General features: G+C 38.7%; 1 protein-coding gene across 5 annotated transcripts in view; it reads left to right on the top strand.

Annotated features, from left to right (window-relative positions):
- Positions 1-17,081, top strand: part of tpcn2 (two pore segment channel 2) — a 54,720-nt gene that overhangs the window by 13,496 nt on the left and 24,143 nt on the right. For 2 of the 5 annotated variants that reach the window (XM_067994127.1, XM_067994126.1), the window contains exons 3-11: positions 1,589-1,638; positions 3,849-3,925; positions 5,833-6,010; positions 7,266-7,382; positions 8,105-8,211; positions 8,924-8,996; positions 10,302-10,398; positions 11,384-11,449; positions 12,867-12,931. In XM_067994127.1, the coding sequence (XP_067850228.1) occupies positions 1,589-1,638; positions 3,849-3,925; positions 5,833-6,010; positions 7,266-7,382; positions 8,105-8,211; positions 8,924-8,996; positions 10,302-10,398; positions 11,384-11,449; positions 12,867-12,931 (830 nt within the window). Of the gene's footprint in view, positions 1-1,588; positions 1,639-3,848; positions 3,926-3,953; positions 3,995-5,832; positions 6,011-7,265; positions 7,383-8,104; positions 8,212-8,923; positions 8,997-10,301; positions 10,399-11,383; positions 11,450-12,866; positions 12,932-17,081 lie in introns of those variants that run through there. The other 3 variants (XM_067994130.1, XM_067994129.1, XM_067994131.1) reach the window with 2 other exon arrangements.

Raw genomic sequence — 17,081 nt, forward strand, 5'->3', positions numbered from 1 at the left:
TGTCCTGCTACCTTCAGGGATCTGTGAACATACAATCCAAAGTCCCTTTGTTCCTGTAGACCTCTGTATCCTCCCATTTATTGTGTACTCCCTTGCCTTGTTTGCCCTCCCCAAATGTGTTGCCTCACACTTCTCTGGATTGAATTCCATTTGCCACTTTTCTGTCCACCTGACCAGTCCGTTGATATCTTCCTGCAGTCTACAGCTTTCCTCCTCACTATTGACCACATGGCCAATTTTTGTATCATCTGCAAACTTCTTGATCAAGCCCTCCCACATACAAGTCCAAATCATTAATATATACCACAAAAAGCAAGGGACCCCATTGGAAACAGCCTTCCAGTTGCAAAAACAACCATCAACCATTACCTTTTGCTTCCTGCCACTGAGCCAATTTCCCTTGGGTCCCATGGGCTTTTACTTTTTTGACCAGTCTGCCATGTCGGTCCTTGTCAAAAGCCTTGCTAAATTCCATGTACACTACATCAAACGCGTTGCCCTCGTTGACCTTCCTTGTTATCTGCTCAAAAAATTCAATCGAGTTAGTCAGACACGTCCTTCCCTTAACAAATCCATGCTGACTGTCCTTGATTAACCCGTGCCTTTCTAAATGACAATTTATGCTGTCCCTCAGAATTGATTCCAATAATTTGCCCCCCCACCGAGGTTAGACTGACAGGCCTATAATTACTCTGTCTATCTCTTTGGCCCTTTTTAAACAACGGTACAACGTTAGTAGTTCTCCAATCCTCCAGCACCATGCCTGTAGCCTGGGAGGATTGGAAAATGATGGCTAGAACCTCTGCTCTTTCCTCCCTTGCTTCTCTCAACAGCTGGGCATGGCTTGGCTAAATGTGATGTGCCCATATGAGGGACAAAGTGTGCAACCCATATTGAGCATAGAATTTTTAAGTAGATTCCTCAGTACTTTTGGTTTGAAAATTGCTAAGCAGGGTGATGGGCTTCCACGTGTGTTAGACATCTGGTTGACCAAAGCTGATGGGTGCTAATCGACACTGATACGTTGAAGTACTTCTATATTCTGATTGTGTGATAATTGTAGGAATCCTGGAAAATGGGGTGACTTTGCATGTTAATATCTCTGCTGCAGCATTAGATGTGTTGGAGCTAGGCAATTGATCTGTCGTGGTTGTCCAAAGTATGATCTGATTGGGGCAGCAGAGACCCAGACTTTCTTTTGTAGGGCCCAGAGGAATCAACTTAAATGTTCAATTACAACAATTGCTGGTTTTTGACTCGTGGAATTACATATGAAGCAATACCTATTTTTGGGAAATTGCTGTGTTCTTTATAGGTTGTAACTGAATTCTAAATATAGAAGTGGTCCATTGGACTTGGTGCTTGCATTAGGTAGTGTTGTGTTTGGTGGTTTTTTTCCTGCAGTTGACTGCGTACTTGAGTTGGTGCGAAAAAAAATTGAGACATTGACTTTTTGGAGAGTGGCTGGAGTTTTATATGCCAGAACCTTTTCTGTGTAATATAGATTCTAAAGTTTTTGTCCTGGTAACTGAGTTGATCTACTTTTATACTGAAAAACATCAGAATTTAATTTTTTTTTAATTGACAGATGACCTGTATATTCAGCAAGCTGCTGTGTTCATTGAAGATGCAATACAGGTACGTTTTCAACATTTTTTTTTAAGGACTGCATGCTTTGCAGTGTGAATTAGTGGGCCGTAAAACCAACAGAGAACTGAATTTTTGAAATTCTGAAAATTCAAGCAATTGAGGTTCTCTCATGATGCTTTGCATTTGGCATGTGACAAACTTGAAGACAAATGCAAATAAGTCATGTGTACCATGACTCACCTAGATATGTAAAACCTGACTGGTTTGTATTTTACTTTGTTATAGTTAAATAGATGTCACATTTTGCCTATTGTCATACTAGTGTAGACTTGAGAATGTATTTTTATAATCAACTTAGGATCCAACTTTAAATTCATCCTGTTAGGGTTGTCATATTTCTTATGATTTTAGGAATTAAATTTGTATAGGCCAGAGGTTTTGCTATTTAACCTTTATCAAAAGCAGCTGGTATGGTATAATGGGGGGGGGGAGAAACTCAAGTTTGATTATAAATCCAACCACTTGCCTGTTGCAGTTATTCAGACTCAAAATGGGCAAGTAGTATATATGAAGTGATGCTGTTGACCATGTATGTGTTTGCTTAAGCATACTAATTTTGTTTAGTGTTTTATTCAAATAGATTGTCAGCAATTTTTTAAAAAAAATTTGAACTGTGCTCTTTACCACAGTGTGCACAGATACTTATTTTCGCAGAACTGAGTGACTTATGAAACTTCTGTAGTAACTTTGAGATAATTTGAGTGTTTTGGGTGTGGAATGGAAAGAAAATAATGCAAAAAATGAGGAAGGGTAAGAAAAAGCAAGCACTCATTTTATACAGTGCCTTCCATGTCCTTGGGATGTCCCAAATGCATTTACAACCAATGGATTGCTTTTGAAGTACAGGGATGGTTTGAGGGCAACTGCAGCAGCAAATTTGTGCACAAGGTCCCAGGAACATAAATCTGTTTTTGGTGCTGGTGGTTGAGGGAGGAATGTTGGCCAGGCTGTGGAGAAAACTCCTTGCTCTTCAAATATTGATATGGGATTTTTTTTTAACTTCCACCTGGGCAGCTGGACTAAACCTTCATTTAATGTCTTGCCAGAAAGGTGTCACCCCTGATAACCCAGCACTCCCTGTATCATATCTGCTTAGATTATTTGTTTAAATCTGTCGTGGAGTTTCTGACTGAGCACTACCCACTGACTCAGGCTGATGCTTGAGATAGGTAGCTTGTGTAGTCTAAGTTCAGTGCAAGCTTATTGAAACAATTCCTTCAAACTTAGTGTTTTGAAGCTTGCAGGGACCAGAGGACAGTTGGTGAAAAGATGGCAACTTCAGAAAAATATTGTTTGTTCTACTTTTCCCCTTCCCAACCCCCCACCCCCCCAAACAGCTTTTAGAAAGATGATTACATCCTTCAGTGTACTTAGCATTTAAAATGTTTGTGTAATAGCCTTCAAATCTAGCTGGTCAAGAGAATGAAATGAAATGCTGGAAGTTACTGCATACAAAACCTGGTGCTGCAACCAAATGAGATGATTTGATTGAGATTGCAGAAGATAATCTCATTTACCACAAACTACCAAAGGATGCAGGTTGTGGTCTTGGGATACAGGACGGAGCCAGGTCAAAGGCTGAGATTACATTCTGACATGCCCTGCCCATCTTTGTATCTCCTTGTAAATGTTCTCCATGCCATTTTATAGTCTTGGTAAATTGGCTTTCCTACCTCTTCGCAAAAATTCTAACTCCTAGGCTGCTCTTTGCCCTGCCCCTGTACACCTTCACTTTCTAGTGTGAACCAGTTTAGTGCACTCTGGAGAGCAGCTTACACCATAGACCTGTTAAGTCTGTTTCCAAGCAGGGAATGGTACAGATTACTGATCATACCTCATTACATTGCCCAATGTGGTATGCAACTTTTGCATGATTTAAACAAACACACATTTATTTTGATCATAAAACCTTACTGCAATGTTTGCCAACCAAAATATGTTTTGTTAGGATTTTTACTACCCCCTTCTCAAGGTTTCTTCAATTTTGAACAAAATGGTATTTTTCAACTTTTCCCAAACCATTAATTTTGAGACATATTGATTCTCACCACCCTGACTGACTAACTTTCAAAATTTCCATCTGAAATATACTGCTTAAGTATCTTTAATAGGTTTTTAAAAAAAAACCTAAGCTGAAATCTGCAACCATTACTGAATTTGTTCCATGTCTGACTTGGCCTTTTTAATCTTGGTTGCAGTATCGTGCCATAAATCATCGTGTAGATTCCCAGTCTCTACGGCTTTATCGATGGTACTATTCAAAGGCTTGTCAGAGGTAGGAACTGTACCAACGGGCTGTACTGCGAATCGCTGGGACTCAACCAAGCTGGATGCCTTTTGTGCTGTATGAAGAATCTTCCAATTAAATTTGCATGTTTAATGACATTAGCCCTGCTTTTAAGTTTATAACAACCTGTTGGGTGGTAGTATGGCTTGTGTATTAGAGGTTTAGATTTTTTGAAAAAGTAAGTGTCTGACTGGGATAGATGAAGAGAATGTAGTGTATATGGCTATTAGAAATGCTTTTGGTGAAGTGTCTCATGAGAAGCTTGTTCGAAAATGCAGGCACATGGATATAAAAGGAAATGTAGCAGCATGGATAGAAAGTTGTTTGATGGACAGGAAACAAATATTTGGGACAAATGGGATCAGTGCTGGATCCACTTCTGTACTTGGGGTGTATTTATATAGATGATTTGGGCTTGGGCACGGAGCACCATCTGCATCTGATACAAAAGTAATGGTTTAGCAAAGTGAGGATGAATGTAAAAGATCTGATGATGCAGACAGCTTAGTGGAATGGGCAGGGAAGTGGCAGATGCAATTTAATGTGGATAAATGGGGCAGAATAGATTTTGGGAGATAAAACGAAGACCGAGTGTATAATCAATGGAAAGCTGGTGACCGGTGTAAATGAACAGACTCTCCAATCGGGGTTCAAATACATAATTTCTTGAAACGTGAAAGTACAGGTAAGAAAAGACGAAAAGCAGTTTGGGTTTTCCAAATGGAGGTGTAAGATACAAGAGTAAAGAACTCAAGTTTGTTTAAAAGCATTGGTTAGGCTACAGTTGGAATACTGTATGCCGTTTTGGGCATCCCATTCGAGAAAGGACATTAAAGCCAGAGTAGACTCACCAGGATCATAGGGAAGGGAAACTATAATTGAGGGAAGACTTGCGATTAGTAGGACTTTTTCACTGGAGTTGAGAAATGTCTGATTTTTAAAATCAGAATTTTGGAGAGATTATATCCTCTCGTTGGGAGGAGGGAGTCAGTGATGAGGGGTTAACAATTTAAAACCTCCACTGAGGGATTGAGAGAAATCTTTTTATCCAGAGTTTGAGTATGGAATACTTTGTCTCAATCACTTTGTGGCAGAGATCATTGCATCTTTTCAGGGAAAATTGGAAAAATATTTGAAGCTGAGCGAGATGTAGATTGGGGACAGTTTGGGGCAGTGAGATTAGTTTGGGTGGAATTGTGCTTTTAGTATTGTAACCTGTAACAATATATTGCTACAATTTGAGGTTATTAATACTGAACCAGTGATGTCAAACATTCATCGTTTACTTGTGATGTGCATCTTGTAGAACTTTTAGTTGGTGATGCTCAAAACTTAAAAAATACACAGTTGGGGTTGACACCAACAAAAATGTTTGAAAAATCATCATTTAGATCCAAAGAACCTGAAACAGGAGGACCCATGAGCAGATCAGCAATGTTCTTTGTCTATAAATTGTGGAATCCTCCCAAATACATTGAGTTCCATCACTTGGTATCTCTCTCCATACCCCAACCCCCCCCCCCTCACCCCCACTTTTTGGGTAGCTGCTGTTAGCTGGTAGACTGACTACTGATTGTGTAGAATCTAAAATTTGAATTTTTTTCCTTTTTCATTTTCTGTCAGAATTGCTTGTGTTTTTAAGCTGGATTTTTGAACACTTTTTTTAAGACTGCACTACTTGTACTTCAATCTTTGGTTCTGTGCAGGTGAACAATTCTGGCTGGTCGCAATTACAGTTTTGTGATTAACAGAGGAGGGAGCAATAGTGAGCTCATCAAGGGATTGTGTGTTTTTTTTTCCTGCTTGATGTGTATGTTGGCAAGAGGCTGAGTTGCTGCTTTGTTTCCCTGCAGCCATTTCTTGTGTGGTTCTCATCTAATTTCCTTCTTTCCCAGGGTTTTGAGCACTGCTATTTTTGTGATTTTGGTCTTGGCCTTTTTTGAGAAACCTTCATCTCTGAGTGTTACGTCTGATCTCCGCTTCCGTCGTGTACTTTGGGAGCCCCCTTGTGGCCTGATGGAATGCATTGAAGCTTTTTGCCTTGTCTTATTCATTGTAGATGCAGTGATAAAGGTAAGTTTTGTTTTTTTTGGCTTTGACTAATGTGTTCACTGAATTCTGAAATGTCACTTGGGCATTTTTTTGGCACTGGGTTGTGTGTTTACAAAATTTTAAATGAAAATATTTAAACTTTTAGAAAGAATATCTAGATTGGAGCTTAACATGATATTTGAAGTTTATTTTTCATTTAACAGAATTATACTATTGGATTTCAGAGCATTTTTGGTAATTGTAACAGGTATTCTAATAAAACGCTATTCCAAACAACTGACATAAAAAGAACTGAGGTCTAGTCACTGCAGAAAAGATTGTGAAGCTTCAACTCCACTGAAGCAACCAATATTCTGTATTGTACACTAATATCAATTGAGTTTCAGAACCTGAAACTTTTTTATGCAATTCTTATTGTTAAGTGATGTATTACTAGATTTGCATTGCTTGTGAGAAAAATTACATAATTTTGCGCACACTTGTGTGGCATTTACAAAATAAACCTCTTACAGTTTGGAGCACAGCAGGACACTGACCAAATTGCAAAGTATAATAAGAACTTGGCCTGTATAGATGAAATTGTAGTCAGCAGCTATCTCGAGCACATTTAATTACCAAAAATCCAGTCTTTGGGTTCAAGTGATACATACATAACTACTAGCTTTACTCTATGTAATTGATGTAAATAGAAAACCTTGCCAGTGTGAGTCTGAACACTTGAGGTACATTGCACAACATCACTTAAGGCAGACTGTTAATTGTATGTTGCAATTTTCAGCTCCATTGTGCAAGCATAGTTGCATGACATGTACATCCTGATGGTACTCAGTATACAGGCTTCCTGCAAAAATCAGCTCAATGCATATTGAGTGTATGGACCCAAGGAATCCAAATTGCATCAGTGGGCATTCTTATTGCATTGTGATATGTATGTGTTGATTTTAATTTTGCATTGGAGCCAATGTTGTACTTCACTATGGCACCAAATAGGCTTGTGTTGACTGTGACACCATTGCGGCTGTTTTGGGTTTGCCAACTTCAAACTCCTTTTTGTGCTTCATTTAAAGCACAATGATGGCAAATATGTGAAAATCCTAGTAGTATAACTAAGATTATATTTTCTTAAGGTACTCCTGAATTGGCTCCCTTCCAGTGTCTGTATTTTGCAAGACCTTTCCCTTGTGTATGATTTTTAAAAATTATGTAGCACTCCTCGCCTCTGAGTGAGCAGACCATTCTGATATTTATTCTTAAACTCGCATGCATTTTTCTTCAGAGCTATTTAATTGGATGGGAAGAATTTCAGAAGACAAAATGGCTGATTGCCTACATTATTGTACTTGCTGCTTCCACTATGGACTGGACTGTCTCTCTCTGCTTATTTTGTAAGGAGGTAAGATATGCCCTTGAAAGTAGATTGGATGCATAGTTTTGTTGTGTAGTTCAGTCTTGCAGAGCTAAGTAAGCTGTAGTGCAAGGATAATTCAGTTCTTTGCTTTACTATATAGTCAGAATCTTAGTGTCATACATTGGTGTGTATAGTAAAATAATGCAATGCTGAATTATTCTAGATCTTGTGCTGCTTTTTAGTGTTCAGAGTGGGTTTTGTGATAGACTGATTGGTGCAGTAGAAGCAGTTCCCATCTATCAAGCAAGTGGTCCCATCATGATGGCAGATAGCGCTCCTTTTAACTGAACCTGTTACAAGCTAAGCATTCCCTTTCACTTGCAATGATCTTTGTATGGTGACTGGTGTGTGCTCACCACCCTCCCTGCTCCTCATGGTCAACTTTCTGTACTGTCCCACTGTCCGACAGATGTTCTCTTTTGCTTAGCAATTCCTTCAGTGGGTAGTTCTGGACAGTATGTTGTATGTAATTTCAGTTGGCTTTGTGTGTCCTTTTTAAATGGTTTGTGCTAAGTTATACTTTTCGCAGCTTAATTTTGAATGAATTTAAATATGGTTTTATTAAGACTTTAGTGTAACTTTTTAAACCTGCTGTGTCAGGCAGGACATTGCCTATTATCAAGTTATTTGAACTGCATCAAGTTAAACCATTAGGGCTTGTGGGTCCTGACTGCTGATAATATTTGAGTCTTATTTCCTTTTCTTAGAGGGTAAGAGTTAGAAGAATCTTGCGGCCGTTCTTCCTCCTTCAGAACTCATCGCTGATGAAAAAGACTTTGAAATGCCTCAGACAAACATTACCACAAATCACTAGGTAAAGCTTTTAAGCCTGTAATTACATCAAATATGATTAATTTAATAAAATAAATAAAAATGCTGATTTTATTTGTGTTCTTGAAACTTTTTTCTCTCACCCCCCAGTCAAGTTTCTGGAGAAATGCTTGTCTTAATGTGGGCCTATGCAGAACATGGTAAAATGTCATGGGCAGTTCTACATAGAACACTGTGTACAACCAACTTTTATCTTTCAGTATGGTAACTCACTGCCAATGGCAGGCTATGAAGTGTTAAGTTATTGCATTTTAATATGGGTGCATTGAAATGTCAGTTGCTGCTAGTTCCTGAACTTGCACTTAAAAAATGAGTAACGAAGCACTTGCTGCACTAACGGACTGAATATGTATTGATTTGGGGGGAAAAAAATCATTTATAGGATGGTCTTTGAGTTAGAAAATGTGGTGACTGATATTTTCTTGTATCATTTAATTGAAAGTTTTTGTCTGATTTTAGTACACTGTGATAAGACACATTTGAAAAATAAATCTCAAGTATTAAATCAGTCAGTGCAAACTGCAATAGCTCTTGATAGAATAAGAGGCCTGATGAAGACTGCAAATGCCTTAATTCATAAATCTCTTCTGGTGCATGCTATTTGTTGCTTGCTTGGGAGGGGGAGGAATAGATTAAAACTGCAATAAGTTATTTATGCACTACATTTTTTTAAAAAGCTTTTTTTTTATAAACAGTGTTATGCTGCTTTTAGTTTTGCATCTCGTGCTGTTCACTATGATTGCCATGCTGCTGTTTACCCGAGCCCAGGTAAAGTTACTTTTGATAATTATAAAATTTCTTTGATAATGTGTACCGAGGCGAGAAACTTGATTTTTAAAAAGTTTTTTAAACTTTATTTTGCAGCAACATAAGTGAGGATTTTTTTTCCAGCTTTTTCATTTAAAACCGGTGGGATCTATATTCAGTGCCTTTTTAGCCCTTTTGTCAAGTAAAGGTGCGCATGCCCGTTTTGTGACTGTCGTAAGCCTGTAATGTTGAATGGTCTATGTTAAACTGATGATACGATAGAAAAAGCTGATTCCCAAAGGAGTTGCATGAGGCAACTATTCAATTTTTGTTTTTAGCTTTTCTTTTTTTTAAAAAACTAATTTTATTCTTTCTCTTATGTAGTCATGTCAGTCTGCTCAACCCCTCTGCCTTGCCAGAACCAGATTTCCCTTCCTAAGTGCTGCACATTGAGGTCCTGACTCATTCTGCTTTTAGGCCCAACCCAATGCTCTGCCTTGCCTGATATTTGCATGTTTAATTTTATTTCCTGCCTCCTGTTCCCAGCACTAGAGAGCCTGAGGCCTGGTAGCATGTGTGGTTCTCTTCAGTCCTTCACTTGACAGTTTGATTCCTCCACATTTGGATGTGGGAAAGAGCATGAAAGATAGGAAGGGGAGTATGAAGGTTGAATGTTTCTTGATCAAAGTTTTAATAATTGAGTTGGGGTGAGGGATGGAATTACTTTTGTATATTTAAAAAAAAAAGTGTCTGACTGAACACGTTTGTGAATGCCCATATGACGGAGTCTGTCCTCCGCTCCTTTCTTTATATGCATGGAGAGAGATGATCATTTCTGTGGCTATCATGGGCTTTAACCTGAACGGGTTTCCAGAGGAGAAGAAAATGGGGGTAGAGAAATTTGGCAGAGAATGAAATGGGAGTGGAGAATTTGGCACAGAAGGAAATAGGGAGCGAGAAATTGCGAACAAGGCTGTTTGAACAGCACATAACAGCAAAACAGAAGTTTATAAGAGGTGGGTCAGGGAAAACTGTTGCAGCCAGATGCTCTGCCTTGCCCAGTGACCCTGAGTGGAATAAAGAGAGGGAGTCAAAGACAAACATTAAGATAAAGAATCAATGAGACAAAAAAAACAAGAGAACAGGAGACTTCATCCTTGAGTGATGCCATGTACAATCACCTGTGTATTTATTATGGATACCAGTTAACTTTTGTCAAATTCTTCAGATTTTGTGTGGCATTAAGTTAGTGAAACTTGAAGATAGGAAAGGACTTTGCACATTTTTATGGTTGGTAATTTATTCTCCTTCTGAACTATCCTCTAGACTACAGAGGATGAAGAATGGAAGACATATTTTCGGAATTTGCCAGAGTCGTTGACTTCATTACTGGTGCTGCTAACAACAGCCAACAACCCTGATGGTAATTTATTATACAATACACTTCAATGAGAAGGAGGCATCTGTGGCATCAGATGTGTAGTTTTTTTAACATGAGAAACAAATTCAAGGGAAATATGTTTAATATCCTGTCTGAAAATGGAGTTCAGGTTAATCATAACCAGACAATCACTTTCAAATGTAAATGTAGCTTTTGAGCTTCATAAACTATTAAGCAATTTTCTTGCGGTAATCTAGAAATAATAGAATCAGGTTTTTGACTGTCGACAACCCCAACTTAATCTGTGCAGTTGAAGCAATGGCCATTTGCTTGTTACAATGTGCTTTGTCCTTGCCTCTCCAACTAAAAATGCAAATTATACTGGGCTCTGCTTTGTGTGGTAACAAATCTGAGTGAAGATTCTTCAAGTGAGCCTGGACATTAAGCGTCAGCATGGTATGTGACTCGGGAGGGATATCCTTACTCAGCATTCCAGGCATGCCAGTAGGGAATCACTGCATAGCGATGGCGAATGAGCCATGACTTGCTCCTTCCCAGTCTAGGGACGCTAAAGCCAGATCAAGTTCACCTGCTCCCATCAGCTCACAGCAATGACCAAGGATTGTGCTTGGGACTTTCTTGGTCTGTATGGCTCAGTACTGTACAAATGTACATTTACCTAGTGAGTCAAAGGGAAAAGATTGTGTGCAGCTCTTAGCTAGAGGAAAGTGCTTCCTGAAGGTACAGTGGTATTGCTGGGTGGGAAGTTTTCTGTAATGCTTATCTGTTCTTTACTGGTGTACTCAGACTCTAAGATTAAGTACAGTATAAGTAGCACTAGATTTTTGATCGTACATTTGACTAAAAATAACATTGTCTTTACCCACTGCATAGAAGTATTTTTAATGTTAACAGGTCACCAATCTCATCCTTTTTAGATAATTTTTTTTAAAAATTCCTTTTTACATGCTGGTTTTCTTTGTCTTGCACTCATTTAACTGTGTAATATTTTCCTTTTTTTTTATAGTGATGATACCAGCATATTCAAGAAACCGAGCCTATTCTCTGTTCTTCATTGTCTTTAGTATTATCGGTAAGATATCTGCTCCTTGTACAAAGCGCACCTTCCACACCAGCTTTATGTTCAGGCCAAAGATTCTCCCTCAGTATCTGGCCAGTGTTAGAACATAAGAACATAAGAAATTGGAGCAGGAGTAGGCCAATCGGCCCCTCGAGACTGCTCCGCCATTCAATAAGATCATGGCTGATCTGATCCCAACCACAAATCTAAAGAACACAAGAAGTAGGAGCAGGACCCGGCCACACAGCCCCTGGGCCCTCTCCGCCACCCACAGGCCATTGACCGATCCGAACTCAGCTTCATGTCCAATTTCCTGCCCGCTCCCCATAACCCCTAATTCCCTTTACTTCTAGGAAACTGTCTATTTCTGTTTTAAATTTATCTAATGATGTAGCTTCCACAGCTTCCTGGGGCAGCAAATTCCACAGACCTACCACCCTCTGAGTGAAGAAGTTTCTCCTCATCTCAGTTTTGAAAGAGCAGCCCCTTATTCTAAGATTATGCCCCCTAGTTCTAGTTTCACCCATCTTTGGGAACATCCTTACTGCATCCACCCGATCAAGCCCCTTCACAATCTTATATGTTTCAATAAGATCGCCTCTCATTCTTCTGAACATTTGACTTAAAGGCCTACTAGTTATACCTGAATGAAGGAGCCTGCCCTTTTCATTAGTTACTGAATTCTGCTTGTCTTGGAATGGACTGTATTACTAAATAGATGGTTAACTTCACCAGAAACCTGTCTGGATTCAGGCCTTCTGCTCTCTTTCCTCCTCCCACTCCCTTTGCTCTGTTTTTGGTAGAGCCTTCAATGTCTTGGTTGTGCACTCTGGAATTCCCTCCTTTTAAAGCTTTGCATGTCTTTCTCTTTTGCAAAAATCCACCTCAAAATTCATCTCTTCAACTAAGCCTCTAGTCACTTCTCTTCCTGAGTTTTGTTTTCCTTACTCCTGTTTTGTGAAGCAGTTTGGGTTATTTCTTTGTTGAAGGTGCTAATAAATGCAAGTTGTTGGATTTGATTCTGTAAACGCAGCTTTTCTAAGCAGTGAGGTAACTCTAGCACCATTTCACTTTCCACACTTAAACATGGGTGTAGATATTCGAACTTTTGAACAGTGTATTTAAGTTTTTGGTCACCACTCCATTTGATTGACACTCCAGACCTTTGGAATCAACATTTTACAGTGAGATATTCATCTTTGTGATACTCATATGATGTGGACTGTTCAGAGTGGAATTTTTATTTTGAAGTTTGCAAATTCTGCAACTTTGGATTATTCCACATGTAATAAAATCATATTAAATATATAAAGCTTGGTTTAAAAACAACACTACAGGTGTTTGATTATCTTTTTAAATTGAAAGTTGGTAGCTTCTATAATCTCTAATCTAGTCTTTCACAAAACTGAAAATGCTTATTTTTCTTCAGGAACATTCTTGTTAATGAATTTATTGACTGCTATTATATACAACCAATTTCGTGGATATTTACTGGTAAGTAATTCTTTGTTTTGAGCATTGCTTGCTTTTTAATAACAATGAAGGTGTTTAGCTGAATTCCCATGGGCATGTCCACATGTTTGTGTGAGTGAGTTATTGCATTACTGTAATGACAGGCACCAGCTCCATAAGTTTACCTATTGTCAACCATTCACTTTCAACATTCTCAATCCAGGAATGTGAATGAATGGGAACATAAACTGGGTGGTGCAGTAAGTGATCCTTCCCTGTTTGGGATTTGTGGGTGGAAGTGGAGGGAGAAGAGTTGATTTTGATGCTCTTGCCCACGCCCCCCCCCCCCCCCCCACCCACTTTTCATTTTCTTTCAAAAACTCTGTCTTGGGTTATCATTTCTCTTAACCTTCCATATTTATTGAAGTTGTTAGGGAGTGAACTGGTGTGGAGTACTGTCTTGATGTTTCATAAGAATATTAGGATGCAGATTTGTGTAGATTCCATGTTCCCACAGCTTTGGTAAGCTGTTTAGGGAGGCACAACAGTGGAATTTTTTTTTTCATGGTGCGGGGAGAAATCAGCAGGGTAAGTTACCCTGAACCACGACTTGTGAACGTCCCAACTGTCACTTAGTGAACTTGGGAGCACATACCCTGTCACTTTATTGCTTGAGAAATTGTGCTTAAGCTTGGGGAAGGTAGAAACATCCTGTTCCTATAGTTTCAAAAAATGGAGGTGTAACATATTTATGGAATTGGGATTTTTGTATTGCTGATGCAGATTTATTGGTAGCTGGTTGGTTGAGAATTAAACAGACCATTGTAACTGAACACTGTCACGATGTCTTTGTTTACTTTGGGGAAAATTACACTTCTGTACATGCATGAGGGCATTTAATGTGGAGACATGGTGTGGTTTTGTGACTGAAGTAATACCAGTGTTGTATGGTATTGCATTTTATGGTTAAAGTGACAGTGTTAAAAGACTGGTGATAGCAATATGGCATTAAACATGGAATAATTGAGCTGTGAGCTACTTCTCTCAATTTTGGTTCTTAAAGTAGTTTGTACTAAAGTTGGAGTCAAATGAAATTTGCTTGGCTGTTTGACACTACCATTATCTAACACACGGCAGTGTGCTATGGTAAAGAAGCTTAAACTTGAAGTAAAGCCTGGCTAAATGTGTCTGATCTACACAATTACAAAATTATTGTACCTGCTTTTATTTGGTCTCAGTAACTTTCTCTACTCTCTTTAGTTAATTGCTTACTGAGCAGTAAAATAGTGAATGTTGCAAGTACTGTGCAAACAGCAGAAAGATGTTTGTGGTGTATTATATTCTCTCATGGCGTTACATCAAAACTACAGCACAGAAACGGGCCATTCAGCCCATCTGGTTTATGCCAGCGTTTATGCTGCTCACAAGCCTCCTCCCTCCCTACTTGATCTAATCCTATCAGCGTACCCTTCTATTCCTTTCTGCCTCAGGTGTTTATCTAGCTTCCCCTTAAATGCATTTATGCTATTTGCCTCAACTACTCCTTGTGGTAGCAAGTTCCACATTCTTACCACTCTTTGGGTAAAGAAGTTTCTCCTAAATTTCATATTGGATTTAGTAGCAACTATTTTATGTTTGACTTCTAGTTTTGGACTCCCCCACAAGTGGAAGCATATTTTCTCTAAGTCTACCCTATCAAACCCTTTCATTTATCTTCGAGCCCCAGCCTGCTCAACCTTTCCAGATGAGTATATACCCTCAGTTCTGCTATCACCCTTGTGAACCTTTTTGCACCCTCTCCAATTCTTTGTGTAAGAGACCTGAACTGTGCACAGTATTCCAAATGTGGTCTAACCAAGGTTCTATACAAGTTTAACAATTTTTTTGCTTTTCAATTCTATCCCTCTCAATGAACCCCAGTGTATGATTTTGCCTTTTATGGCTTAATTAACCTGTCACTACTTTTGTGATTTGTGTATCTCTGCCCTGAGATCCCTTTGCCCCACTTTCCCGTTTAGACTTATTATCTAAGCAATATGTGGCCTCCTTATTCTTCCTACCAAAAGCACCACCTTACACTTACCTATATTGAAATTAATTTGCCAATGATATGCCCACTCTGCAAGTTTATTACTCTCTTCTTGCAATTTGTGCATTCCTCCTTTGTAATAACTACAACCCCCAATTTGGTGTTTGCAAATTTGAAAATTGTACTTCTGAATCCAAATCGTTAATGTAAATTGTGGACAGTGTTTTCTGTACTGAACCCTGTGGAACACCACCTCATCTTTTTGCCAGTCTGAGTAGCTACCCTTAACCCCTACGTTCTGTTTTGTAGCTAGCTTGCTATCCATTTTGCTACCTGTCCCTAGCTCTTATGCTCTGAACTTAGTCATGACTCAAAATGCAGTGCCTTATCAAAGGCCTTTTGAAAATCCAAATATATTACATCTACTGCATTACCCCTGTCTACTCTTTCTGTTACTACTTCAAAGAATTCAATAAGGTTGGTCAAGCATGCTTTTCCTTTCTGAAATCAGTGCTAACTATTCGTAGTTTTCATTTTCTAGATGGTTTTTCTACTACATCTTTGAGTAAAGATTGCATTATTTTTCCTACTACTGACATTAAGCTAACTGGGTTATAGTTCCCTGGACTTGTTCTATCTTTTTTTAAATATAGGAATAATATTAGCTGTCTGCCAGTCCTCCTGGCACTATTCACTTTCCTAATGAATTTTCATATACATGTAATAGTGCCTCTACAATCTCCTCCCTAACTTCTCTTAATATTCACGTTCTTTTCATTAGGGAAAACTCATCTGATCAGTAATGGAAGTCATTGCTTTTCTTCAGAATTTGTATGCCTCTTCTGCTTGGAAGGCAGTAGCTTCTTTTTCCTTTTTAAGTAATGGAAATGAATTAAAATGGCAGGCCTAACTTTTGCATCCCTTCCTTTCAAGAATTGCATGGTTTTGTTTACAGTGTGTGGCTGTGGGCCTCTACTTTGCCCACTGCCAGCCTCTGATGGTGCAAAAATGAAGGGGCTGGCATCCCTCTGTGAAGCTATACACATAGCTGTAGGTGGAGAGTGATTAATCTGTTTTGAGCATTCTTTCCCCACACAGGTATTAAAAATAGTTTTGTGGGGAGGAGTAGGAATAAAGATCTGTGGAACTTGCTATGGCATTATTAAAGGTCATGAATAGGTGATTAACACAGCTACAAATGCACAGCACATGGTAAAAGATGGAACCTGGCCTAAGTGGGGATTGAGTGCAAAGAATTTTTGAGGTGCAGGAAAGCAGTGAGTAATATGAATCTTCTGACTAAGCATGCATACCCTTGCTCAGTCAGAAAACCCCACTATTATGCATGTGTGCATGGACACTTATTATTTGGATCTTTTAAACCTTTGTCCTAGATTATTTCATCTCTCCTATGTTGGATCACTCTTGTAGGTGAGTCCCAACACCTCAAACCTTGGTGGGGGGTGTTTGTTTCCTTGAGATTTGGGTAAACTCTCTGTAATGTGCCTGGATAAATGAACAACACACTTGCTTGTTAATTGCTTTTGGATACTAGATTATCTTTTCCTTCCATATGATCCCACAGTCTTTAAATGTGTTGGAGTATCATGTTGGACCTTGTTTAAAATATGAAGCAAATTTATTCACATACAATGAAAGTGACTAATTCTACTGTAAATATATAAAACTTTCATCTGACTCCAAGTCAACAAAATTTTAAAGAAAATTGCAACTCCTAAACCAAAGTCAGCTTTAACTTTTTAAATAGTGTTTCCTATTTTTCTTTTCAGCCTGTTGGTTTTTATTTAAATGATCTCCTGGCTATCTTAAACTGTCCTGCTTGAGATTTTCCAGCTGTGTATTCTCATGAGATTTTCCAGCTGCTGTTCTGAACAGAATAGCTCTCTTTTTCAATCTCCCAGAAAAAATAGGATTAGTGAGTCTTGTGGATTTTGAATTCCTGACTCAAATTCAAAAAGGAGCTCTGGTGGTTCATGTATTTGACCAAATCACAAAACTTGTTTATTTGAAATTTGGGCTCCCCCTTAAAAACTGTTAGCAGAGAGACCATAACAAGCTTCAAAGCTGTACTGGGATAAGCCTGGTACAAAATCCTGGTTTAGCTGGCTGTTAAATTCCCTAAGCAAAGTGACTTGAGTTTTA

This window comes from Heptranchias perlo, chromosome 12 (genome assembly GCF_035084215.1).
Source record: "Heptranchias perlo isolate sHepPer1 chromosome 12, sHepPer1.hap1, whole genome shotgun sequence".
NCBI classification, from domain to species: Eukaryota; Metazoa; Chordata; class Chondrichthyes; order Hexanchiformes; family Hexanchidae; genus Heptranchias; species Heptranchias perlo.